The following is a 25,379-nucleotide window of genomic DNA, read 5'->3' on the forward strand; positions in this document are numbered from 1 at the left end:
GCTGGAGATGCCTGAACGAACATTTCACGCATGATGCGATTTCGGGCATACCTTAGTTATAACTCCCCATTTCAATCGAAAAGGCGGACACTTAAACACATTGCAAGGTCTCATAGAATTTACAAAGAAAATGCAATCAATTAAACCTGTCTACTTAAAATCATCTAGACAAACACAGAACAAGCTCTATGTTACCATCTCAAACACACTCAAAGCCAAACAAACAAAAAAAAAATCGACGAGACTGGCCTGCACAGTACAAAAGTCTCTTTCCTTAAAATAGAGACGGCAAAACCATCCACATCAATGAACAATACCGAACCACTATTGCCTCAGTGGGCACTGCCAGATGGCATCCCCATGTCGGCCCTCTTCATCGGACGGACCCTCCCCCCATTGATCTGATTCTTGTATGCTCCCTTGATATCTCTACCCTCTGCATTCAGCATGTCCATCCTATCCCAGCGGCCGGGAAGGGCAGGTGGTGCTGGAGTCCTCTGGACGGAGCCGTGAACCACAATCTCAACGCCGTTGACCTGAGCTCCTGAGCCGTATTTCTTGCAGTCTTTGTATAGATAGCGTCCTTGAGGGCTCTGTAGCTCCTCCACGCCCGTATCGCAGACAAAAACGAAGCCATTGATTTGGTCGATGCCAGCATCAGCCCGGCAGTTTGTGTACTGAGAGATGGGCAGATGCTCTCCGGCCTCGTTCATCATGTAAGGGAACAGGGCAGCGTGGGGAGAATTGTCGGCTGTCCACAGGCCCGGTGACCCAATGGCAAGATTGGGAAACGCTTGTGAGTTGGGTGTCGCATAGGATGTCGGCGACATGGCATTGAGCATTTCTGCAGGAATAGGAGGGCTGTGGAAAGGGCCTTCCAAGGTATTTTGCAGCACGACTCCGGTCTCTTCATCGTCGAAGGGACGTGCGTCTATGTGGTCTGGACACATTGTTGATGAAGTGAAAGAATCTCAGGTATGACAATTCTAGTGTAGAAGGGGAGTGGCTATCCTTGAGAGAATGTGGAAATGGTGAATTATTCTTGCTTGAACCAAGCTGAGAGGACGGAGTAGACGAGAGTTATAAGTGAGAAGGTGAGTGCTCTGAGGAGAGAAGAGTATCTCTTGAATGGGGGAGCCCTCGGGGTATTTAACATGTTCTGAGGAGAATCAATCAGCCGTTTACTTCATCCCACGAATAAACCCCATGCATTCCGACGATCACTCCCCCCCTCCTCGAGGGAATTCGCATTAGCTCGACCAGTCAGTCCTTTGACATCAAAGGACCGGCCCCAGCTTTTCCGGGGCGCGTATACGGCACGTTGGACTTGTCACAATTGTGCTTGGCGCACCTCCAAAGTGGGTGCTGTGATGGCACATTGCTGCTAAATTAGCTGCGATCGGGGGCGGCGGCTATCTTTGTCACTAGTCGGTTTGCGTGCTTTACTCTGGGGCCTGGGGCTGTAGGCAAAAGCAAAGTCTAATTGCTCCCCCCTCCTTTCTTCCCAGCTGCTGAAACGGTGAATCGGGCTGGGTATACATGGTAAATGCTGAAATAGCATCTAGCTGGTTAGTTGTGCTTCGATAGAGCCATATGAAGAGTTTATCGTTCTGATATATCTCACCCCAGGGAATAACAAGTACTATTTTCATCTTTGAGATGGGTAACATTTCATATTATTCGTTTCTGAAACTGGAGTAGCACAATCGAGATAGTGAGCCTTATTACCCATCAGTCCTTGCAGGAGGGGTAATAAGAGAGCAAGGATGTCAGATGTCATCCAATAGTACCAATGTAAAGAGCGTGAGCCGTAAATGAGAGACACTTTGACTGGGTGGTCGGATCTGTCTCAGGAGGCACCCAAGACAAGGAGCACTGGCTGCTTTTCCCCGCAAGGCAGTCAGGCATAGTTATTACCAGGTTAGCTATTGAGTTAGCGTGATTCAAGATATTCACGCAATTCACGTAGTAAATAACTGAATGAATCATCTCCATCAATTCAGCTAACCAGTCAGGCTCTCTAGGCGTCATTTAGGACATACGGGGATGATTTGATATTGTTAAACGAGATTGCGAGCTGATTTGTATGAATCCCCCTAAAAAGAAAAGAAAAGATGAACAGCCTAGGACTTCGGCCCCAAGTCGATTCGGGTCCTTACAGTGGCCGACCAGAGTCAGGAAAAAGAAATAACAAGAGACTTGCAATGGCGCTAATGTATTGAGAGGCCAGGATAAAATCCTACGAAGCATGATTGTTTGTCTCTGCCTGTTCAGCTCAAGACAGTTCAGTTGAAGCAGGATACATGCTGGTGCTATCTTATGTACATATCTTGTTCACATGTGAGTGAAATTTGAGGATTTGAGACATGTCCAGTTAAACAAGCCTCGTTTACACCTCAATAGCTACCATGAATAAGTTTCTCGGTCTCTTTATTGACCAATTAAAGCGCTCTTCGGTGACAACTTGAACACAGATGGCATGAGATATCCCCTTGGACCAGTACGTGGGCTACTACGTAACTTGTCAGGGAATCGGTGCTTCATGATTGAGCTGACTGCCCTGGTTCGTTATCAACAATATATGTGTGACTTTCTCCTCGGAAACGCTTGCAGCGAATAAGTAGAGCCGATGCAAGAACAGCCACAGAAGTTTCAGCCTCTAATGACAGCCAATAGCAGCCATTCCTGGCATATATGCATATATATGCATATGTGTGCGTTGTCAATAATTGTCCACACCGCCTGTAGAGGACACCAGGGTATATGATATATTGCTCAGATGTGTACATCTTTCTCGCGTGATTTTGCTTCGTTTAGAGATATCAAAAGCACTTGCTCCTATGAAGTGGCTTCCCACTCTTTCTTATGTGGGGAAGGGTCGGCAAATAGGATACTATCCGAGCAGTTTCAGTAACTTGGTTTGAGTAAAACATGCATTTAGGGGGTAAGAGTTGGGTAGAGAAGCCTGAGCTAATCTCTGAGTCTCTCGGGGAATGTATGGGTCTTTCAGGGAATCGGGCTGGTTGGCGAGATAATAGTGGTAAATTAAATGCAGCAAACAAATCAGCCTCAGCCTGCTTTTCCCGGATGATGCCTAAGCGACTCCCTCATCACATGTTTCTTTCTTTTCTTTTTTATTGAGAGATGGTTGGAGCGGGGCTTGTCAAAATTCTCCCTTACATCAGGCGTGGGTTATGCTCAGACAGGCCTTGAGCTTTCGACCGGGAAACACTGCGAGTGTATCTCGCAACCTCCTATTTGAGCCACGGAATAGAGGGAAGAGAGCTGAAAGACGATTCGACAGAAATACGATAGACGGTTGGTGGCGATTGGGTGCGATGTGCACATGACATGGTTTAGAGAACTGCACTTTACACGCAGTTTCGCTTGAATAAGCCAAATTTTGAGCGTTTGCTCATCCCAGGGCCTGAAACCGATACAGGTTAGATAACATAAGTATATGCTTTGATCCCGAGCTACATCCAACTAAGGGTCATCGGATTGTTAGTATGAAGCTGCTCTGTTCTATTGTTTATACTCCATATAGAACAGAGTTGAATACTCAGCTCAGTACGCAGTACGGAGTACCACCGGCTGTATATGAAGCTGCACTAATAATAGGCGAAACTACTCCAAGTTGAGGCAAGGTGAGCGTCACACGCATGGAATCCCCTCTTTTTTCTCTTCTTGTGGAATCACGCACGCGATCGAGGTCCATTTATCCGGATTATCTAATAGAGCTGATGTTCAGCCACGCCGCCATTCTCGAGTGGCGCAAGCCCCGACATCCGGACCCTGAGCTCCACCACTGATAACGCCCTTGGTAGCCGTGGGCTCGCTTATCGTCAATCCCGACTCCGCCGAAGTCGTTCAGCTTTTTGTGATTGTTGGCGCCGGTCGAGTAACTCTTACTCGATCGAATGCTGATTGGCCGCGCACAACCGCACTCTCCCACTCATAGCCATGCGATCAGATCTTTTGCCCTGCTGCTGGCCCATCGGGCGAGGCCGATAAGGGTGGGCCTCGATTTTTTTTTTTCCCTTCACCTTCTCTCTGTTTGTTAGTGATCTTCGGACTTTGCGAATCCCTTCATTTTTTTTCTTTCTGCTTCGCTTTTTGCCGCTATGGAGATGAAAATTTTGCAGCTGCGCTAGGGACTTGCCGTAGGAGGAAACTGCGAGTTAGTTGACCGGTAGATAGTCAGAATTCCAGGTTAAGACCATGCAATGCCAGCATCTCCGGCTACTTAGCCACTCTTATCTGCCGCTCGCCCCGTATCATCGCGACTTGAGATAAGGCCAGCCCGCCACTATCCACCAGATGGCCTAGGCTGCTTCAGGAGTGTCATCGGGCCCGGCCGACGATGCGGTTGCCTCACGCAGGCCACCTCTTTCTCTCTTCTTCGCTCTTTTTCTTATTTCGTTCCTGTTTTTGCTTCCTCTTTCCATCAGTAGTTCGTGAAGTTATCGTCCTCTGGCTGTGCGCCTCGTGTTACTGTTTCTCGTCGTGAAAGGCCTCTTAGAAGTAGCGGTGTCTCGCTCCAAAGAGCCCATCTCACTTAACCCCCACAGCCGCAGAGCCCAGAAGGATTCCCACGGGCTGTAGTTCTCACGATGACCGTCACTCATACTTCCAACGTCGGACCTCTCAACGTCCTCGTCTCGACTCGAGCGGTCCTCACTCTTCCGGACAACTCCCTCATCATCTCTCCGGCTACCATATGCGTATCTCCCGAGCTCGGCAAGATTGTCTCCGTTGTCCCAGAGATCCTCCCTGCCTCGGCCTTCCCTCCCAGCGCTACCTATGTAGACCATTCTCCCAAGCTGTTGCTGCCCGGCCTCGTGGACGCCCATGTCCACCTGAATGAGCCTGGTCGAACCGAATGGGAGGGATTCTGGACCGGTACCCGAGCAGCCGCGAGCGGCGGCGTCACCACTGTCATTGACATGCCGCTCAATGCCATCCCACCGACAACTACTCTCCATGGATTCGAAGAGAAGCTCAAGGCCAGCCGCGGCCAGTGCTGGGTAGATGTAGGCTTCTACGGCGGAGTCATTCCCGGAAATTCAGACGAGTTGAAACCACTCGTAGAGGCCGGCGTTAGAGGATTCAAAGGTTTCCTTATTGAGTCCGGCGTTGACGAATTTCCTGCCGTGTCAGCCAAAGATGTGGCATTGGCCATGGAGACTCTCAAGAATGAGCCAACCACTCTAATGTTCCACGCCGAGATGATTCCTCCCATTACCGATTCGGTTGGAGATGCCGTCCAGACATCTGATCCTCCTGCCGCTCCTAAAGGCGAATTGACCGCCTACAGCACATTCCTCGAGTCACGGCCGCCTTCTTTCGAAACGTATGCCATTGAAGAAATCCTTGCACACGCCCATATCGCCCCATCGCTGCACCTGCATATCGTCCACTTGTCGGCGACGCAAGCGATCCCAATCCTCAAGGCGGCCCGCCAGAGAGGCATCAATATCACCGCCGAAACCTGCTTCCACTATCTAGGACTTTCGGCAGAAGAGATTGAAAAAGGTGACACAAGACACAAGTGCTGCCCTCCCATCCGCGAGGCCAATAACCGAGATGGTCTGTGGGAAGAGCTGGTGGCCGACGACTCTTGCATTCGGACCGTTGTATCCGATCACTCGCCTTGCACCCCGCAGTTGAAACTGCTTCCCGATCATCTCGAGAGGCCCTCGATGCCTCACTCGGATTCTGCCATTGACGTCAATGGGCCCAAAGACGGCTCATCTGAGAAGACCGTAGCCCGTGGCGATTTCTTCGCTGCTTGGGGCGGCATCTCTTCCGTCGGTCTTGGTCTGCCTATTCTGCATACCGCTGCTAAGAAGCGCTCCGAAACTTCCAAGGCGCCAACCATCACAGACATGGTACGCCTCTGCTGCCAAGCGACCGCCGAGCAGGTCGGTCTGTCACATCGCAAGGGCGCTCTGAAGGTTGGCATGGACGCTGATATCTGTGTTTTCGATGACACCTACACCTGGACTTTTACTCAGGGCGACATGCGCTGGAAGAACCGCTGTTCACCTTGGCAGGGCCATGAGTTTACTGGTCGCGTTATGGAGACGTGGCTTCGTGGTCGCAAGGTGTTCGATTTGAGTGCTCCCGGCGATGGCTTTATCGAGGGTAAGCCATTTGGCGAGTCCATCACTGAGAAGAGAATTTTTTAAACGACATGAAAAACGATTCTATGACTTTGTTAGAGCATTTTGAAAGATGAGGATATGACATATACATGGACGGCTAGAGAGATAGATGGCATAATTTATCGCGTAGCAGATGGGCGGGCGTTCTGGGCATCTTTGACCTTTGGGCATACCAACGTTGTACACGACTGCGATTTTTTTTCATGGCGCAACATCATTGCTGACGTTTTGTTTTTGGAGAATAATGTTCAGGTAGTAATAATATTCGATTAATGAACCATCTAAAGAGCGCAGAACTCTACATACATATAAAGACTGAGACATTTTACCAAGATATTCGAGGCCTGACCGAACTTTTGTTGGGGAGGTTAAACCCGGCTGAAGAGATGCAAGGGAGGCGAGTTCTGAATGATCATTCGCCGATGCGCGTCTGGGTGGACATGACGTCAGCCAGTAACGTGGTAACACGATGATGTGATTTTTGCTAGACACAGTGGCTGAAAGACGATGGATGCTGGAATGCAATATTTCTGAGTTTTGTCGCTAGAATAACGTTGGATTAACGTAATGGCTTGATGCGATCTGGATCATGGTGACGGGCGCGGGGACATATTCGACGGCGGATTAAAGATGGGCCTGTGTCGATACGGGGTACCGAGACATGTGCAAGTTCGCGGGTACAAGGATATCAATTTGGAATTATCTACAGTATCTATATCGTGTACACGGCTGCTTCGAAATGTATACAATGAAAAAGAAATAAGCTGCACATCTCTCCCTCCGCCTCTACTTCTTAGAACTGCCCCATCGTGCCCTCGCCAACTTCAACAATAGCCAAGCCAACAGCCGATATACAACGACGCATCCCGCCAAAGCGGCTACGTTCACCACCGGGTTGTCGTCGAAATCATACAGCTGGAGTACTTGCTTACCCGTTTCAATCGGGCACGTACCGTTTGCAAGTAGTTGCTCCGGCTTGCAGTAGAATTTCTCGTCGCGCAGGGCATAGGGAGCGATGGCGCGCAACGAATACCGGATAGGCGAGAGGTAGTTGAGCGCTTTGAAGGCCTTTGGAGCATCGATGGAAAGGACACCGGCCATGGCGTTGGCAATTGAGAGGAACATGCCCATGATGTTGACTGCGAAACCTATGTGACTGACGACGGTGTTGAACATGATGCCCAGGCTTTCGCCGCATGAAACTATGCCAAAACAGCCAAATACTGAGACAAAGTACATGGTTACTGTCCTAGGGAGACCGACGGCAAGACACATCAGGATGCCGAAAATCAAGCAACTGAGAATCTCAAAGGGTACTTCAAGAAGTGTATAAGAAAGCAGGAATGCATCGACACCATACACTCCATCGTCGTCTTCTCGATAAAAGACATCTCGTTCGGTTGGATAGATGGCCACGTTCTGCAGCATTCCGACAAAGTAAAAGGCACCGACTTCCTGTATGTAACCCATCCAATTTTGCACTGCATAGTAGTCGTGATGCAGCGGTGCAAAGAAGAGGGCGAAGATAATGGCCAGCCCAACCACTTGCATCGTGCGAGCCATGATGAGCTGAGGTTGACGGCGCGTGTTGATGGCGGCACGATGTAGGAGTAAGGGTAATGCGGTGGCGAGGGAAGCTGGCTCACGGACGAGGGCGCCCAGTTCTGCTGGCGTCGAAAGGTTTGCTTTGTTGAAAGATTTGCGTGGGGGTTCAGAGACTTTCGACGACACTATATTGATATTTTCATCTTGAGACGTCTTCTTTTCGTCTATCTCATCAGTTTCAATAATTCCCGGAAGTCGAGACACGTCTTCCCCCGATGAGTGCTTCTTCCAGTGCTCAATGAGTTTTCCCACTCGATCCCTGCTCTCTGCCTCTCTATCATCTCGCTGCAGGTCCACGGTAATCATATCCAAGGCAAAGTCCGCCGGATTTGAATGTTGCGGACACTGATACCCCTGCCTGCTAAAGTAATTGAGCATATCTTTTGCAGAACCAGCATAGGCGGGGGAGCCGCCACGGGCAAGGAGCAGTACATTGCCAAAGTGCTTAAACAAATCTGATCGAGGTTGATGAATGGTAAGAATGAGCGTTCTACCTTCGTTCGCAAGACCCTGAAGCACTTCCATTATCGAACTTGCGGTGAATGCGTCCAATCCAGAGGTTGGTTCATCAAGCAGGAGTACTCGAGGGTCAGTGAGAACTTGTACGGCAATAGATACTCTCCGCTTCTCTCCTCCCGAGATACCCTTGACCAAATCATTGCCTATCAAGTTATCCGCACAGTCTTTCAAACCCATTTTCATGAGCACCTCTTCAGCGCGTTGGTACTTTTCTTCCTTGCTCATAAAGGATGGCAGCCTCAGTGCGGCAGAAAAACGCAGTGTCTCACGAACTGTCAATGAAGGCAAAAGAGCATCGTCGTCTTGGCAGACATAGGAGCACACAGATCGAACAACCGAAGCGGACGGAACTGCCCCGTTGAATGACATTTTCCCAGATGGACGATAGTGAGTGCCAACCGAGTTGCGCAGTCGCAATGCCATTGAGTTGAGAAGCGATGTTTTCCCACTTCCAGATGGACCCATAATGATATTCAAGGTACCAGCTTGGAAATTCATATTTACAGGCTGTAGTATATTCTTGCGTGGCATTTTCTTGCCATTGATGGCCCGTTTGTCGAGATCTAAAGAAAAGTTTTCCAACTCAACATCAATAGTCCGAACTTCTGCAATCGATCGTGCTGTCATCTTCTCTTTTCCGGCTGACAGGTCTGTATCTGAAACTCGTGGTCGAGCAATCGTCATTTCGACTTTTATAAAATGCAGTCCAATAGCTGATAAGATGAAGAAAAAGATGACGAATGATGCAAGACAGACAATGGGGCGGGCAACCCAATTTCTGGGGAAGCCAAGGGAAGACATGATAAATTCTCCGGTATACTGAAGGCAGGCTGGATTTGAAGGGCCGCCCGATTCAGGGCAGTCATAAAAACTGCCTTGGAACTCATTTCCACAGTATGCTCCGAAGGTATAAAACTATCGTGCTATTGTTAGCTCCTAACATTCTTCAAGGTTCGATATATATGCACAAAGCCAAAGGGAGAAGTAGAATAACTCACCGACCACGTGATCCATTTCAGCCATCGAACATAAACTGGAATCGTATTACTCTGTATGAACATGCCGCATGCTAAGCTTTGCATTGTGAAAGCAAAATTGGCAATCAAACTCGCTCCAGGGAAGTGCCTCACCGCTACCACGCATGTAAAAGCACACATGATGCAAGCATAATGGTTGACAAAGCCAATGCTAAAGAAGGTGAAGAACTTTGTGGCATTATGATCGAATCCAGCCATGAAATAGAGGATGAGGGAAAACAAGAATGGCACCGGGAAATCTTCCGTAATGAGACGAGCCAACCGTCGAGATAGGATATATGGTACAGCATCGACGCAGTGCTCTGATGACTCTCGATCAAATGTTGGCATATCGATGGTCAAGCGATACGTTTCGAACATGAGAATTAAGTAGCCCTGAAGACCGGTTGCGATGTAGAGGAGACCTTCACGAGATCGGATACCAGGCTCATCACGGCCGAGATTGTAAAACAAATAACCTACCACAACTCCCATTATAACGGCCTCCAATAGAGATGCCGTCATGCCGAGAGGGTCTCGGTATGTGACTTTTAGAGTTCGGTCCATCAGAATTCGTACTTGGCGAAAGAATCCTGCGTGTGTCGCCGCCTGCAAACGTTTCTTGCGTTTCTCCATCACGGCAATCTCCTGTATGGGTGGAAAGAGACTTTCGCTTTCCACCTTCCATGCCGCTTTTAATCTCTCGAGGCGAGCTGCGGTTTCTTCTTCCAGCTCAGTGGTGCGATTGTCCACGGCGGCAATGTCGATGACGAATTCTGCTGGATTGACGAATAACGGTAATTGATATCCGAGATCTTTGAACCATGGGAGACACTCGGAGACGGGGCCTGAGAAGACGGGGCTGCCCTTGGACAATATGACGAGGTTGTCGAATAGATCCCAAATTTCGGATCGAGGCTGGTGTATTGTAGTGATGACGGTTCTGCCCTTTTGTGCTAATGACTTTAGAGTCCGTACAAGCTGAAACGCACTTGTTGCATCAAGACCAGTGGTCGGCTCATCGAGAAACAGCACAGATGGGTTTGCCAAGAGCTGAACACCGATGCTCACACGTCTCTTCTCACCTCCAGAACACCCACGGTGTTGGCTATTTCCTATGCGTGTGTTGGCACATTCTTTGAGGCCTAGCTCACGGATGACTTCTTCGACGACTCTCTCGCGCTCTTCAGCGCTGGTTGACGATGGAAGTCGAAGGTCAGCTGAATATCTCAAAGTCTCCCGAACGGTTAAAGTCGGTAGCAGGATATCCTGTTGCATAACATAGGCATGTCGGACACTATTCACACCGACCCGGCCATTGAATGTTGCCAGGCCTTGTTGACTAAGTCTAGAGCTTACAACTCTCTCGGCAAGGTTGTTGAGCAGCGTAGTCTTGCCCGAGCCACTACCGCCTATAATGGCTGTCAGTGTCCCGGGCTTAAAGTTGGCATCAACTGAGTGCAGGAGGGTCTTGATGTGTGATGTAGCCTTCGACTTGGCAGAGAATAGCTCGGGATATGTGGAAGGGTCAAGCCATGAAGGAGAAGTATCGACGGTAATGGTAAGTCCCCGAATCTGAATATCAGTGGGCTCGACATCGTCTAAAGATAAATTTGCCGCGTTGGCGACGGAGAAGCGGTTCTGGTCGAGCTTGTTGTGGTTTAGCGGCACATCTGTAGATACATCTGTTGTGCTTGCAAGCTCCGCCTTCTCGATATCGACTGCGGCAACCTGCCCAACACCATCCTCTTTGCTATCATCAGCTAGAGCCATGGCTAAAGAATGCGCCACGGCTCGAGTTTAACAATGTGGCTTGCTGGCTAGTCAATATACGGGCATGTTGGCGATTGCTTGAAATGTCTGTATGGCTGGAAAGCAAAATAGAATGCTGACAATGAGACCCAAGTACATGTATCCGGAGACGTTGCGCCACAGCTTAATCCCAGCTATTCGCTAGTAAAATTGTGTGTCAGAGCGATGGAAATCCAGGCTGAGACAAGGCCGATAGCTGATCTTCCCAAGAGATTCAAAGCGGCCCCTCTCGGAGGATGAAAAGAGATAGAAAACAAAGACATGGGCAAAGCATCAGATAGGCGATGCGGCCGTTATTTCATATTCGTATTTGGCCAAGCATCTGATTTTGTGGATCTGATCCCCTGTGACCCCAAACGGAGTGTGTAATATGGAGCAATCCGAACCCCGTAGTTTAGTTCATGCAGTTTTAAATCTCACGACTCCTTTGGAGGATCGCTAATTTGTTTCCTAAACATCTACTTAAACGCGTATTTGGTGCCTGGGCATAAACCGAAGTGCATGTACGGAGTAGCTAATACGTATACAGGGATAATACATACCTCTATATAATGGGCCTACAGCGAACTACCGGATTTCTATCAAGATTGGAGCATTTCTTACATTTGCATCGTGTTAAATATGCAAGTCACCTCCAAGTACACCCCCATTTTAATTACACGTATTCTTAGTGCGTCCAAATCGTTGGAGCATAGGTACCCTTTTGTTAATCAGTAATACATCCAAGTTCAAAGCAGCGCCCCGATGAACTCTTTGACCAAACAAAAACGAAATATTTAGCCTTCCTTCTCTGCACGAGAGTTATCATATTTTCCCCTCTTTTCAATAAACCAATAGTGCAATGCCACGAAATAGTCGATAGCCGTAAGGATTCCTGTATAGGATTCCTAGACTATAGCTGTCTCGTCACATGAAAATATTCAACTGCTGCTAGCCAGCCTCGGCTAGTGGCAAGCGGTATATGAATCCTTACAAAACCTTAGAAAAAGCCCAATCATATTTGCATATAAAGATATGTATAGCTTCTTCTTTTTCTTCTTGTACCAGTATATATTCTCCGGAGTAAACACTCCGAGCATATCACATATACATCATAAAGTGAACGCGGTTTAGAGTATAGAAACTCGTATATTCTTTATTTAATCTCCTTAAATCATATCATAATGAAGGAAAGGGTATCAATTCCCAGCGGCGCATGGCCTATCCACGCAATAACCAAATAATATACTCAAATGTAATAATCATCCCTAAATTCAAACGTAGTCATAACATATTTTTATATATAAAAAGTTTATACTCTTAATAGGCTCGCTTGCTCTCATCATCAGATGATGCTACGGTAGCCTGGTGAACAGATGCTCTGCGGAGGTCAGAGGCGACAGCGTCGAACTGGTACAGAGGCGGCCTGGTCGCGCTCCACTGGAAGAAGACGTATTTCTTGAACCACCAGGGCAGAGTAACAGTAAGCTGGTACTTCATGAAGGTGCGGACGGGGACAGCGAAGACATAGTCGAGCTCCTCAAGGGTGCGCTGCATAGTCTCGGGAACCCAGAGGAAGATCATGATGAAAGCGACAACGTTGAAGCCAGCGTAGAGGCCGAATGCACCAACGGTCTGGAGACGCTCGAGCAAGAAGGGGAATGAAGTTCCCAGCACGGCAGCCCAGAACAAGCAGGTGGCGACGGCAAAACCCATACCGGTCTCACGGTGGGACAGGGGGTACACCTCGGCACTGTAGGTGAAAGGAACGGGACCTTCTCCGGGAGAGTAGAAAGCTATATTATGAATTAGTCATTGATCATGAAAGTATAACTTTTATAATTCACTCACCTCCAAAGAGGAAGACGAAAAGGCTGACAAGGCCGGTTCGGGCGGTCTCATGGTCATCAGAGATCAAAGTGCAGAGACCAGCAGCCAAGAGAGTCCAGAACATCTGAGGGAAGGTGAAAAGCAGCAGGCTTCGGCGACCAAACTAGAGGATTATTAGTATATGCCACTAGCGATTTATGCTATACAATTGCAAACTTACGGTATCAATAGTCCAGAAAGCAGGGAAGGCAAAGAGCCAGTTGACAAGACCAAATCCAAATGAGCCGATCAGAGCTCGGAATTGAGTGAAACCAGCGTTGACAAAGACGGTAGTCGAATAGAATGCGATGATGTTGATACCGCACATCTGCTGGGCAATCATGACGGTAAAAGCAGCCAAGTTGGCACGGCGAATACGAGGAACAGTGAAGAGCTGAGTGAATCGAGTGACGTAGTTAGTCTTGCCAATGAGCTCCTTCTCGATATCCAGCTGAGCAGAGATGTAGTAAATGTCTCGGGCAACCTGGATTGGGTCGTTTCGGAGGACCACGAGAGACTTCCAAGCATCAGCATAGCGACCCTTCTTCATGTACCAACGAGGTGACTCGGGGCAGAAGTAGATGAGGGCAACCAAAGGAACAGCGGGAATGAAAGGAGCACCAAGCATCAGACGCCAGTTGATATCCTTGACGTGGTAGACAGCCAAGTTGAAGGCACTTCCAAGCAAAATACCAAAGGCAGTCCACATTTGCCATGACATAACCAAAGCACCTCGGATGGAAGCTGGGGCATTCTCTGCAGCATAGATAGGGACAGTAGAAGCCTTTGCACCCATACCGATACCCATAAGCAATCTACAGGCGAGCTGCTGTTTCCAGGTGTGGCAGAAAGCGGAACCAATAACGGGCCAGATACAGAAGTGAGCGGCGAAGAAGATGACACCACGGCGACCGAAGTGATTGTTGATGGGATCAGAAAGCCAGCATCCAATAAAGGCGCTTCCAATGTAGGGAGCGGCGTTGATGAGACCGACAAGAATAGCGTTGCGAGTGATGCTCTGGTCACCAATGCCATAAACATCGGGCCAGAAGATAGTAGCACCGTTGCTACCAGTCTGGTCCCAACCTTGAACGGCGGCACCAATGGAGCATGTTGCGATGGTGATGAAGAGTCTTGCGGGCATGTGCCACTTGTGTGTCACTTCACGCTCGAGAATGTTCAATTCATGTGAGGTGAGCCTCTCGTCGCCATCAATGTTGTGTGCTTCGGCAGGGTTTTGAGCAATAAGGGCACCCTTCTTGAGAAGGAGGGTGTGCTCTTGAAGCCCGTGGCGAGAAGCAAAGGACTCAACATCGGTCATAAGCTGTTCCCGAGGAATGCCTTTGAGCGGGTTGCGAATCTTGGCCTGGAGATTCTGGGTATATTCTTCTTCTTCGGTGTAGGTGACTCCCTTCTCCATGGTTGCGTCATGAGCACCCTTGGAGTCTGGGTGATTGCTGTATCAACCAAGCAGGTTAGCAAATAGCTTAATAAAAGAGGAAGACATGCCAATGGGATTACTGACTATATTTCCGCCATGGTGGGCAAGGGAATTGTCTGCAGATGGCTTGCTCTTATTACCTCGACTAAACTGAATGAGTGAGGCAAAGAGTGATGCTGCTTCTGAGCTGATGATGTCGAGTGTCAAGACAACGAATGTCAAGACAATGGGAGGCGAGGAGGACTAATATACTTATTTGTCCTGAGCTGAGACTGGGAGTCTGGGGAAGAGAGACGAAAAACTGGAGTCCGGGAGCGGAGAAAAATGGCTATTTGAATCTTGTCGCGTGGTTTGTCTCTCTCCGCAGCCAAAACGCCATGAACCCATGGCATGATAGGTGTATGAGTAGCACAGTCCAGCAATTCGTGCAAGTAAGTCGAGTAGCATGGATTGAGGCTTATCCTTGTCCGGCCCACTCTTGGCTACAAGATAGACAGACATGCTAGTCTAGTCGTATAGCTTGGCTGACACTGATGGTGGCGTGGAGCTTGGGCGCAGAAACATCCTCATATGCATGGAAGACGGACGTTGCGACTCATGCATTCGTCCAAGTAGCGCCATCTGTGCGCTGCCAAGGGATCAGGACTATCCTCGTCGGTGCTACCACACGCCAATTAATTACCAGCTGCAGTAGTATACACAAGCAGACGGACAGGTAGATGCTACATACTTGGTAGAGAATATCTCCGTGTTCAGTATTCCGCCTGTAGAGCATCACGCGCGGCAAGCCACAGATAGAATCTCGCTTCCCCCAGAGCAAGCCATCTCTAAAGCGTGAGATTGACCCTCTAATTCTCCAGACGGGGAAGAACCCCCGCACCCCAGAGAGGAGAGGAGAGTCTCCAGTTCCCCATGGGAAAGAAAAGCAAGCCACTTTTGCTTTCGTGTTGACGGTATGTCTAAGACTAGAGGTTGAAAGTGGAAATCACAAACCCGTTGTTTGGCCACTGTGGGCCTAGCGCCGAACCCCCTGGACAGCGCTGTAATTGGCCCCTAAAGGCACGCCAGCCGTCCACTGACGTAGGCGAGTGCGGCTGCCGAGAGTCTTTTTTCCCAGGGCCGCCCTGCAAGCGTCTGTGCAATCGCTGGTAGAGATGCTCACGCCCTGTTTTGCTTATTTCTTGTGTGTAGATCGGCATTCTAGCTACACCAGACGGTGAATAATAGCGCCGGCGTGTTTACTATTACTAGCAACAATTGAGGGCCAACAAGTGCATGCTCGGCTATACTCGCCAAGTTTCTTGGTGAGTAGCTGAGAGCAAAGACAGCAAGATCTGCGTCAGCCAAGGCACAGGCTAAGTGCATGTGCCGGTACGTACAGGCGGTACTGAGTACAAACTCACATTCTGCGAACCCCTCCATCCGTCTTAGCTAAAACTTCTTTCTTTCTAACCCGCCGGATGCGATTGTCCTCGGTCGAAAGCATCGAACTACGCGCACCATACACGGCCTAGAACCTCGAGATCTGAGCAAGGTTTTCTCATCTACAGCATCCGTATTGCCTGCCGGTGCCAACGCCACAGCTAATGCTGGGGCTCGCTAAGATCAAGCATGGCAGACTAATACACACAGCGTCCAATACTCCGAACCTGGACAAGAATTGGCCACGAAAGGCACTCACACTAACCAGGGAACTTGCAATACTACTGCTACACCGTGCTGGGAGCTGGTACCACAGGGCACAGGTGGAAAATTGTGTGCCACTGCAGCAGCCGGTATGGATCGCCAGGCCCAGGATGCGCAGCGAGAAACAGGCAACAGAATTCCTCACATGCTGACTGGATGCTTTCGGGGTTTTCTTCCCACTAGTGAGCCGGCATGCGAAGATATAGGCTGGGATCGCGGCACTATCAGCATCCACTTGCGAACTCATCCCGCGCGCCAACGCTCACGCCATGGCCGAGTGGCTGCTGCAACAGACGACTAGCACAAACACGCAGAGCCGGTGCTAGCAGCTTTCAGAAATCAGCCGTCGCCTCACCTCTCTTGTTAACGGCTCTCGGCCGGTACCACCATGCAGAACCACAAGCGGGCTCCTCTTCTTGCCTAGCGTGGCACCAGACCAGATCTTAACTTGTACGAATATGTCCAGCTAAGGAGCACAGAACTTCTTCTTGGCTACGGGGTATATTTGTACATATCACGAGCATCAACCAAGGTTTTATCTTGTTGGATCACGCTGAGGACTGGGCGGTCAAAAGTGCCCTCTAGTACTGTAAGTACTTCGTATACGCGCTGACATCCGCTGATCTTTGAGGTACTCTCAGCTACTAAAACAGAATGGTGGAGATGATCCATTAATCTACTCCCACAAAATTAATTCTGCTGCCTGATCATTGCCAGAAGTGAGAGAGAAAGAGGTAACCTGTCAATCAAAAGACCGAAATCCCGCTTTATTCCCCCTATGGCTAGCGCCTCAGCAGATGCTTGCCATCAGGTGGAGAACAGTTTTCAAGTTCAGTTGCAGCCCAATACGAGTCAAAAATACTTGTAAGAATTTGAAGATGAACTAATAGATAGTACGCGTACAGACATATGATTTACAGCACTACATACTTGGAGTATTACTACAATGAAGCCAATATCAGGAATGAGCAACAGACACAGGATACTCCATCGAGGCTGGAAAGCCAATTATCAATCCGCCGAGTAATACCAAGGTTTTGGCACCGCGACCAGGCCAGGTAATCCCAGCTACGAGTCACGGATACATGAACACGTGATGGATAGACTACAGGCATGGAATTATTGTTTCCATAGACCGCCTAGCTCATAGCCAAGCTTTCATTCTCTCCTGCACTCTGTACTCTATGTGCTCCTCTGTCTCCACATCTCTCCGTCCAGACGAACCACCGCTTCAACTACGGCAAACTACAGCTGATAATTGGTGTTGTACTTGGTAGATCTTGTCCAAACAAGTCAGGCTGAGGAAACTGAGACACTCCTGGCTCCAGCGTGACTGATGGATCGAATCTACGATTCAAAACTGCAGAGATGAGGGCGTGATAACTCTAAGTCGAGACGGAGTAGCATTCAGTCTGCAACTCATCAAGTGGCAATACATACTAAAACAGTTACTAGGAAACCGGTTTTCCCTTTTAGTCCACATTTCCAATAACACCTAGTATTCGGAGCTTACCGCCCAGCCTCCCTAGCCAGATACCAAGGGTTGAAATATTTGATTAAATACAAGCCAAGCTTTCGGCCTCTCCGCGTCCGACATCAATACCGCGGTTGAAAATGGCGATGGCTAGTCGAATTCTAGGGTGAGTATATGAATCTTAATTTATTCACTCAGCCTACTAGACGTATACGGTAAGTTTTTTCTTTGGGAAAATGATTCTCACGATGTTTGGGCTTCTTTGGTGTTTGAATGGAATATCTTGATACGCCACCTCCAACTTGCCTTGCTAAGTGCCTCAGCCCTCGTACGCCACCCTTTCTAAACTGTGTTGTCAATCTCCACACACCATACCGCTAGCTTAGCATTAGACCACCCGCTTTCAAAGCCATTCCGCTCCACGTTCTATCCTTGCCCGAGCCGGGGGCATAAACAAGACCCGCCCTAGGGATCTAACTTTGACCAGTGGCAGCTGTGATAATGTTGATGCCTGTTATGAAAAAGCCATGTTGGACACGAGCATGTGAGCTACTGAGAGGACTGAAAATAGTTCACCGCCCGTATGGAACACATTTGTATCATGAAAGGGACTGCTCGGCAATGTCACACCCCCACGGGGCTTGATGGGCTAAGCACGTATGGAGTATCAAGCATCATATCGGAGATCCGGCCCCAAATACTCGGATCATGCTATCCTGCATTGAAACTGCCATGGTGCTGAGCTATTGGATATGGATTTTAGGCATCCAAATTATACACCTTGGCTTGCAGGCGGTCTGGGCCTCCTCCTCCGGAACATAATCCCCTCATATGAAAATACTCCATGGCAAGCATCACTAATCCGAGAAGAATCGTAGCTGAGTATCTAGGCGCCTCTGCGTTAATATCACACGATTGCGAAGTCGGAGGGCACTCTGGATGGCTGATTGGGGTGAGAAGTCTTTGGAGTCATCTCGTCCTATGTCTAGAGCTACCGTGAGAGATTTCCATATTCCCTTTGCAGGTTTTCGGATTTAAAAACGGATACAGGCTTTATTACTCCTCATGACATGAACAGTAAGTACATTCAGACAGCTGATGCAGTCACCACTAATGAGCAAACAGCGATGTACTTTATTCTACTTCAGCTCTGCTTTTCAGAATTTGTCAAATGGCCAGTGTGAGAGGATGACCTTGGGTGGTGCCAATGTTGTTTACTGGCTCATTAACCCAATGATATTATATTGGTAATGCTTATAAATCTCTCTGGGTTATTGACGTATACTTGCACATTATAAAATAACATGGAAAGGAAAAATGCAAACCTCAGAAAGTAGAGGCTTCGTCAACGGCTGTGCTTTTCAAAGAGATATCGACATATTCAGGGCGTAGGTAATGATCTCTGACGGGAGGTTTACATTAATTTAGAAGTAAGTACTAGTAGACATGAAGATTTTAATTTCGTAACAATACATACACGTTGAGTACTTTGGAAATACCACCAACAGATCTGAAGGTGGGGGAAGAACAGACTGAAAACCTACAAGACATATTATGTATTGGATACTCCCACATTAGAGTTACTCTATTGAGGTGCCCAGACGTCTTTAATCTGATGACAAAAGTGTACCTCCACTCTTTCATGAACTAAATCTTGAAAGGGGGGTTCTGTTGCTAGATATTTATATAGATGTGACAAAATATCTCCTCACGGAATTAATAGCTGGAATAGAAACGTCCGTATCTAAATATTCATGATCCATCTATGAAACCCCAAAATAATATATTGACTAATTTGTTGCTAGCCAATCACTAGCGTTGATTGGGGATTGACGTGTCTCTTACATGAAGCTGGATCCACGGAACTTGCACAACGTTATGGTACAATGACGGCGGATCTCACTAGCATTTAGTCATGTAACTTGGATGCAGTTCCTGGCGCTGGTGCCTGGAATTAAGTACATGTATACCTGGATAATTCAAATCCTATGCTCTTCTTATTCTGGCCATGAAGTTGAACTGGCGTAGGAGTTATGCAAATGAATATGCTCAACCCATCGCCATTTATCCTTCCCATATGATTTAACAAACTGAAAATTATAACTCGCGTTTGGAATGCTCTAGAATTTTTCTTTTCTTTTTCAAGGACGCCAAAGCCTACCAATAAAAATTTGCAATTCGATTTGCACTTTCACAGGGTAGGCGTGGGACCGAGATTTGAAAAGTTCTGAGGCAGCTACACCCAGCTGTAACTTAATGACCCGATCATTCCACTCATATATATACATTTAAGAAATATATTTAGAAGAATCAGAAATGGTAGAAATGGTACGGGCAGTAGAGGAAGCAGAAGAAGTAGTTTCAAATTCGCGACTTTGGGTACGGCTGGGATGCTGGACAATGAAACTGGGACGTTGAATAACAATTCTCTAAAGGAACTTGAATGAAAAAATGCACGCACTAGAAAACTAATTACTGGAAAAAGGATAGAGTAAATTTAAATCGAAGCCCTATTCATGCTCTATGACCTCGCCTCGACAACAGGGCGTCATTGTGCGCACATCAAGGAAACAAAGGGAAGGATAATTTTCCTTTATTCTATTCGACTATTCATGGGCGAATATTGAACTTTAATCAATACTAGAGTCTAATTTTAATTCTATGAAGCCTCTGTCAATGGTGTTAGTTTTGTAGAAATACCCTCTAGCATCTGGTTGGCCTCTTGAAATATTTGTCATATGGAATCACTCGAAACTTCGAAACATGGAATAATTATACTAACCCAATTTTTATCATACCATGTTATCAATCAGCCAAGATGAGCCCGCATGCAAGCTATTGAACGCCAAACACTGCCTATAAAAAAACATTACAACTCAAACAAGAATCATACACCTAGTCTCTGCAAAACCACAAACAAACCACCGGCTTCTCATTCGGATTTCCAGTCCGTGTAGAATCCCACCCCACATCTTTGATCGTCTTCTTCAACAAATCCTTGTCTGCGCCATTCACCTCTAATCCCTTGTACCATTTCCCTCCTCCTCCGCTCACAACCTCGAAACACTTGTTCTTTTTCGGCGTCGGATTGGTACAGCCAAATCCCTTGAGCAACTCTGCCATGGTGGTGTTGCACGGGATATGTGCTGCTTTGAAAGAGATCTGTGCCGTAGGCGGGAGCTGCCACGGGGGAGTGTTGGTCTTGAAGACGTGAGCCTTGGTGTGCTCTGCGGGGAAGAAATAGTTGTAACCCGGCTCACAGCCCGTACCGCCGGTGGTATTTGTCATTTGGGCAGCCGGCATCGTAGGATCGATGTTGGGATAAGGCTGTGGTTGACGAGGGATGAGGTTACCTGTTCCGTTAGGTTGGTAGGCAAATGTCTGTGGAGCGTGGAAGCCGGCATAGGCCCCCTGAGCAGGCATGCCATACTGCGGGAAGCCTTGAGCGGCGCCTATAGGATAGTATCCGTAAGCCGTGTTAGGCCAGGTGGTGTACTGAGGCACTGTACCAAAGTTGTAGCCTGGGCCGCCAGCATGAGGGATGTATGCTTGGCCTTGAGCCGGCTGAGGAGCTCCGTACGGAGAGAAGGCGGGGCGGCCGGATCCCGAGTCACGGCCGGTGAGAGGGTTCCAGCCTCCGGACATGATGGAAGCTTAGAAGAAGGGTGCAGAAGACTGAGGCTGCCAAGTATGAACCCAGCGTTGGACGGTAGGGTCGAATGATGCTTGCCAGTGGCCGGGAACAGGACCAGAGATGGTGGGATCCCGGACAGAGGCAGAGTTGATATACGGTGGTGTTTGGAGATGATGTGAGATATGGTGATTGTAGTAAGAAGGATGAGGGTGAGGATAAGGGTGAGGGTGGATATGAGAATGAGAGCGGAAGTTGTAATTGTATGGAGAAAAGACTGGAGTACTATTATTATAGTTTTGTTCTGCGTTGAGTGTGCGGCTGTAATTCTCAAAGCGCCGAGACTGATGCTGAGGAGATTCAGAGTGACGAATCTGAGGAGATTGTACTTCCAAGCCAGCGTCAACCAATGCTAATCAAATACACGGATGCTTCACAACGGTCGAAATGAGGGTGATTCAAAACCAAAATGTCAATCAATCTACGGCTGACTTACCAGTTGGTGAATCAGATTCAACGTCTGTCTCTCCTTGTTCTCCTTGCTCGCTCGAATCTTCCTCTTCGTCCTCCTCAAACTGGATGTTAAGGTGGGCAGCAAACAACTCTGTGCTCCAAATGATGCGATCCTGATTGTCGTAAAACGCTCCGACGATGATCCACGCCCAGAATGGAGGATCTTGGCTGGTTTTGAGTATCTGAGTGATGATGAGCTTGGTGGCAGGTGGCGGAAGCCGGCCTGCCTCGACGTTGATCGTCCTACGGTTCACACGAGGACCGTTGGGCATAGAGATGGTGGATGCGGAGGCCGATGAGCACGGCCAGAAATAAAGCAGAATAAACTGTTAAATAAAAAGACTGTTCCTTCAAAGAAAAGTAAACAAGAAAAAGATGATTATCATCTCTCTCTTGTTAAGGCGTAAAAGTTGGAGAGAAGAGAAGAGCCTTTCCATGACGACTCGTCAGGAGCTGTCGATTATGTACCTATGAGCGTAGCCATGATTCACCTCGTGATAGAGCCAGAGCCTGGTAGCACACGCGCAAACTTTGATGACTTTAGAGCGCGGCTTGTACTATGACAGCTCAGTTGGTGCTGAATCACAAGCGGGCATTCGGTGGCGCAGATTGGATGAGGATGCGCAACGACATCGGTGGTTAAAGAGAATTTGCTCACGCTGATGTGCAAGCTGAAAGTATGGCCGGTTCTTTTCACCGCCGCATGTAGCAACATTCTGTTTCCTTTTTATTTATTTTTTTTTATTTTTTTTCGCTTGGCTTGCAAGAACAGAAACCAGATTGCAGAATGCGTATCATATATGACTTATATTGACCAAACTTGGAGTTGGAGAAAGCTGCTTCGCTAAGATTTTCAGGTAGCAATTTCTATGGTCTATAGTAATTGTGTACTCAAATGAACATACAAATAGTCCAACATAACATAGGTATGACAACTACATGTAGGTACTTGATACTTGTATCCTAAGCACCATCGAGATAAGCTTTACCAAGGAACCTCTTGAAAAATCCCGTCTTCAAATTCCCAAAAGGTTCCCGGCGTAATAGCACCCTTCTCAGACTCCAGCAATCTCACAAACGCCTCGCCACTATCAACCGGATCCTTTTTCCCTTTGTAGTTATTGAATGCCGTCTTTGTATGACCTGGACTGACGCTCCAGAATGTAATCTTCTCCCCTTCGTCCTTGTAGTTATCTTCCGTTATTTGATAGTGCAGCGTCAGCATGTTCAGCGCAGCTTTGGAGACACAGTAGTCAATGAGAGCTACAGGCGGAAGCTATATGAGACAACGAAGGTAGAAGAAGTCTTGTTAGTAATCGCTTGTCTTACTGGAATATGAGTAGACTGTACCTCTCTGCTTGCTGTACGACCAAGACTCCCTCTGGCACTGGAGGTCATAATGACTCTTGGCCAGGAGCTCTTGCGAAGAAGCGGGATAAATGCTTTGGTTACGAGGATATTGGATGTGACACAGTTGTTGAAATTCAGGTTAGAGCACTCCTTGAGCTCAACGAGATCCTGAGTTTTAGGCAGCTGAAGGCTCGCAGCATTATTAATGAGCACTATAAAAATGCACATTAGATATGGAAGTTCAAAGTTTCGGATTTTATCCTTCATATGCTATACGTACCATCTAGCTTTCCGTACCTTTTATCCAGAGTCTCGACCGCCGCCGTGATGCTTTGGATATCCTCAATATCAATCTGGATCGCATCCAGTGGAGATGAGACACCCTGTTCTCGTAGTTGCTCAATGGCCTCATAGCCAGTTACAAGTCTTCGGCAGCCCAAAATAATGGTCGACGAAGGTATACGGCCTGCGATCGCTTGTGCGATGCCGAATCCGATGCCTCGGTTTCCTCCGGTGATGAGAATGGTGGACATGGCGTATTATCGAGGAGTCGCAGTGTGAATTGATGGTTTCTTGCTTTTAAACTCCATTTTCTTTTCCTTCATTGAAGTATTACTGTGATATTATATACAAATATTTTGAACTGGACTTAGGAGGTGCTCTTCCAAGGAAAACCGCATTTTACGGTGATCGGAAATCTGTAGATGCTGCTAGCGCTTAAGTCCGGGCGGCCCCAATATCAGATCTCCATCTAAAGAACTAAACAGCTCTACGTCCTAACCAATAGTAGATAAAAATTTATCTCGAAATTGTCTCTACTAATCACAATTGGTTCATTTAGGCGCCTAATATATGTAATGGCAAGGGTGAGGTGGTTGAAAGCATATATTTAAATGAAGCTATCTACTCTTTTCTCGGTGCTGTGCTCCATACATTGTGCTCCATACTCCAAGCCCATTTGGGCAAACACAGTAAAAGCATACCTATCAAACAAAAAAAGGCTTTGTCGCAGTCCATAGCCCATAAACCCGGTTTGTAAATCTTTCTTGGCTGTCATCTCATAAGAAAGTCGTATATCGCTTTCCACGTATAAAGCCTCTCATACATCAAATGTCATAAAGTCGCTCTTCGTCAATGCTATTCTCTCGCACTATCCTCACAGTGCCAACGGCCATCTTCTTGGTCGCTACCTCGATTTCCTTCTTGCGCTTCTGCTGCTGTTGCTGGAGCTTTCCAACCTCAGAGACCAAGCCCTTTAAGTAAACTTCGGCCTGCACAGTAGCACTATACGCGGCCGGCGTCCAGTTCCAGATGTTGCGCCTCTCGACATCCGCACCGGCCGCGAGCAAGGTCCGCAAGCCAAGCAAGTTGCCATTGCCGCTTGCGTAGTGGAGAGCCGTATTTCCTTCTGCATCAGCTCTTTGCACCGCCTCGTACGGTCCTCCAGGGACATATGTTAACAGCAGTTGTAGTATAGTGTCATGGCCGCCCACGCTGGCTTCCATAACGGCATCTCGGCCGCGAACGTCTCTTCGTAGAATGCAATCCATGTCGTTCTCGCACAGCAAGTGAACGACTTCTGTGTGGCCAGCACCAGATGCAAGCATGAGGGCCGTCTGGTGATTCTCGTTTAGGGCAGGGCATGGATCTTCGTGTCCGGCTTCGAGGAGCACCTTGCAGACTTCCTTGTGGCCGAGCGAGGCGGCAAGGTGCAAGTTGGAGTTGGAGAGCCCAACTGGAGAGGTGTCGGGATTGTGGAGGAGCGCTGGGTGGGATTTGAGGATGCGCTTCACGAGCGGCGCATCGCCCGCGTGGATTGCGCGTCGCAATCGAATCGAAGGCTCGATCCTGTAGACAACCATGGTCAATTAGCATTCATTCGGACGGGCATTTAGAGGGGCGTTATTTTTTCTGCGTGTCTTACATGATGGCGATGGATCAAGTCGTCATGATTGGAGGTTCCAAGATTCAAAATGCATGCTGTACTGAAGAGCGAACGCTGGTAAGGAAACACAGAAATCAGGAACTGGTGCCGTTTCTGACAACAGCTGAGCGCTGAGTCTCCACGAGGAAGAACTTTGCCAGGCGGTTGAAGTCGAAGAATAAGCAGCACAGCCGACTGGACTTGGAATTTCTTCGTCGTCAGCCGAAGGCGACTGCTGCGCTGCAGACCCCGCTGTACCCCGCTATATTCCGCTGGGGAACTCCACTAGACTCGGTCGCTAAAGTGGATGCTGACAGGCGCTACGGGAGGTTATGCCGAAGAAACCCCAAACAGCTGGAATTTAGCACTATCCATATACGAAGTGCATCTAAC

At 48.1% G+C, this 25,379-nt stretch overlaps 7 protein-coding genes across 7 annotated transcripts; 1 reads left to right on the plus strand and 6 right to left on the minus strand.

The window, feature by feature from the left end:
• Positions 1-57: 57 nt before the first annotated feature.
• Positions 58-1,331, minus strand: GGI43DRAFT_108049 (uncharacterized protein). Its single transcript, XM_083198867.1, has one exon. It carries the CDS (start codon positions 948-950, stop codon positions 333-335), a length of 618 nt encoding a protein of 205 aa, XP_083058621.1. The 5' UTR covers positions 951-1,331; the 3' UTR covers positions 58-332.
• Positions 1,332-4,165: 2,834 nt separating this feature from the next.
• GGI43DRAFT_108215 (allantoinase) lies at positions 4,166-6,572 on the plus strand. Its single transcript, XM_083198868.1, has one exon. The coding sequence runs from the start codon at positions 4,614-4,616 to the stop codon at positions 6,189-6,191; it is 1,578 nt and encodes a 525-aa protein (XP_083058622.1). The 5' UTR covers positions 4,166-4,613; the 3' UTR covers positions 6,192-6,572.
• A 5,444-nt stretch (positions 6,573-12,016) lies between these two features.
• Positions 12,017-14,515, minus strand: GGI43DRAFT_410299 (sugar porter family MFS transporter). Its single transcript, XM_083206612.1, has 3 exons — positions 13,149-14,515; positions 12,950-13,091; positions 12,017-12,894 (listed from the first exon to the last, which is right to left on the minus strand). Exons 1-3 carry the CDS (start codon positions 14,385-14,387, stop codon positions 12,419-12,421), a joined length of 1,857 nt encoding a protein of 618 aa, XP_083058623.1. The 5' UTR covers positions 14,388-14,515; the 3' UTR covers positions 12,017-12,418.
• Positions 14,516-20,183: 5,668 nt separating this feature from the next.
• On the minus strand, positions 20,184-21,678 carry GGI43DRAFT_410346 (uncharacterized protein). Its single transcript, XM_083206613.1, has one exon. It carries the CDS (start codon positions 21,211-21,213, stop codon positions 20,464-20,466), a length of 750 nt encoding a protein of 249 aa, XP_083058624.1. The 5' UTR covers positions 21,214-21,678; the 3' UTR covers positions 20,184-20,463.
• Positions 21,445-21,986, minus strand: GGI43DRAFT_108431 (uncharacterized protein; the record flags this gene model as incomplete). Its single annotated transcript, XM_083198869.1, has 1 exon — positions 21,445-21,986. A coding segment is annotated over one exon (311 nt), but the record flags the coding sequence as incomplete, so codon positions are not given.
• A 586-nt stretch (positions 21,987-22,572) lies between these two features.
• Positions 22,573-23,711, minus strand: GGI43DRAFT_428859 (uncharacterized protein). The gene is made up of 3 exons (XM_083209030.1): positions 23,343-23,711; positions 23,063-23,274; positions 22,573-22,988 (listed from the first exon to the last, which is right to left on the minus strand). Exons 1-3 carry the CDS (start codon positions 23,593-23,595, stop codon positions 22,698-22,700), a joined length of 756 nt encoding a protein of 251 aa, XP_083058626.1. The 5' UTR covers positions 23,596-23,711; the 3' UTR covers positions 22,573-22,697.
• Positions 23,712-23,934: 223 nt separating this feature from the next.
• Positions 23,935-25,194, minus strand: GGI43DRAFT_410349 (ankyrin repeat-containing domain protein). The gene is made up of 2 exons (XM_083206614.1): positions 24,987-25,194; positions 23,935-24,910 (listed from the first exon to the last, which is right to left on the minus strand). Coding segments are annotated over exons 1-2 (744 nt in total). The 5' UTR covers positions 24,989-25,194; the 3' UTR covers positions 23,935-24,168.
• Positions 25,195-25,379: the final 185 nt, after the last annotated feature.

This window comes from Trichoderma evansii, assembly GCF_050947405.1.
Source record: "Trichoderma evansii strain SZMC 28006 chromosome Unknown GGI43scaffold_16, whole genome shotgun sequence".
NCBI classification, from domain to species: domain Eukaryota; kingdom Fungi; phylum Ascomycota; class Sordariomycetes; order Hypocreales; family Hypocreaceae; genus Trichoderma; species Trichoderma evansii.

Excerpts from the sequence above, each read along its gene's own strand:
- GGI43DRAFT_108049 (XM_083198867.1), bottom strand. The coding sequence starts at position 950 with ATGTGTCCAGACCACATAGACGCACGTCCCTTCGACGATGAAGAGACC.
- GGI43DRAFT_108215 (XM_083198868.1), top strand. The coding sequence starts at position 4,614 with ATGACCGTCACTCATACTTCCAACGTCGGACCTCTCAACGTCCTCGTC.
- GGI43DRAFT_410299 (XM_083206612.1), bottom strand. The coding sequence starts at position 14,387 with ATGGAGAAGGGAGTCACCTACACCGAAGAAGAAGAATATACCCAGAAT. Across the intron at positions 13,092-13,148 it reads CTTTCTGGACTATTGATACC|TTTGGTCGCCGAAGCCTGCT; the intron begins GTAAGTTTGCAA and ends ATAATCCTCTAG. Across the intron at positions 12,895-12,949 it reads TTTCGTCTTCCTCTTTGGAG|CTTTCTACTCTCCCGGAGAA; the intron begins GTGAGTGAATTA and ends TTCATAATATAG.
- GGI43DRAFT_410346 (XM_083206613.1), bottom strand. The coding sequence starts at position 21,213 with ATGTCCGGAGGCTGGAACCCTCTCACCGGCCGTGACTCGGGATCCGGC.
- GGI43DRAFT_428859 (XM_083209030.1), bottom strand. The coding sequence starts at position 23,595 with ATGTCCACCATTCTCATCACCGGAGGAAACCGAGGCATCGGATTCGGC. Across the intron at positions 23,275-23,342 it reads AAGGTACGGAAAGCTAGATG|TGCTCATTAATAATGCTGCG; the intron begins GTACGTATAGCA and ends GCATTTTTATAG. Across the intron at positions 22,989-23,062 it reads GTCGTACAGCAAGCAGAGAG|CTTCCGCCTGTAGCTCTCAT; the intron begins GTACAGTCTACT and ends TGTCTCATATAG.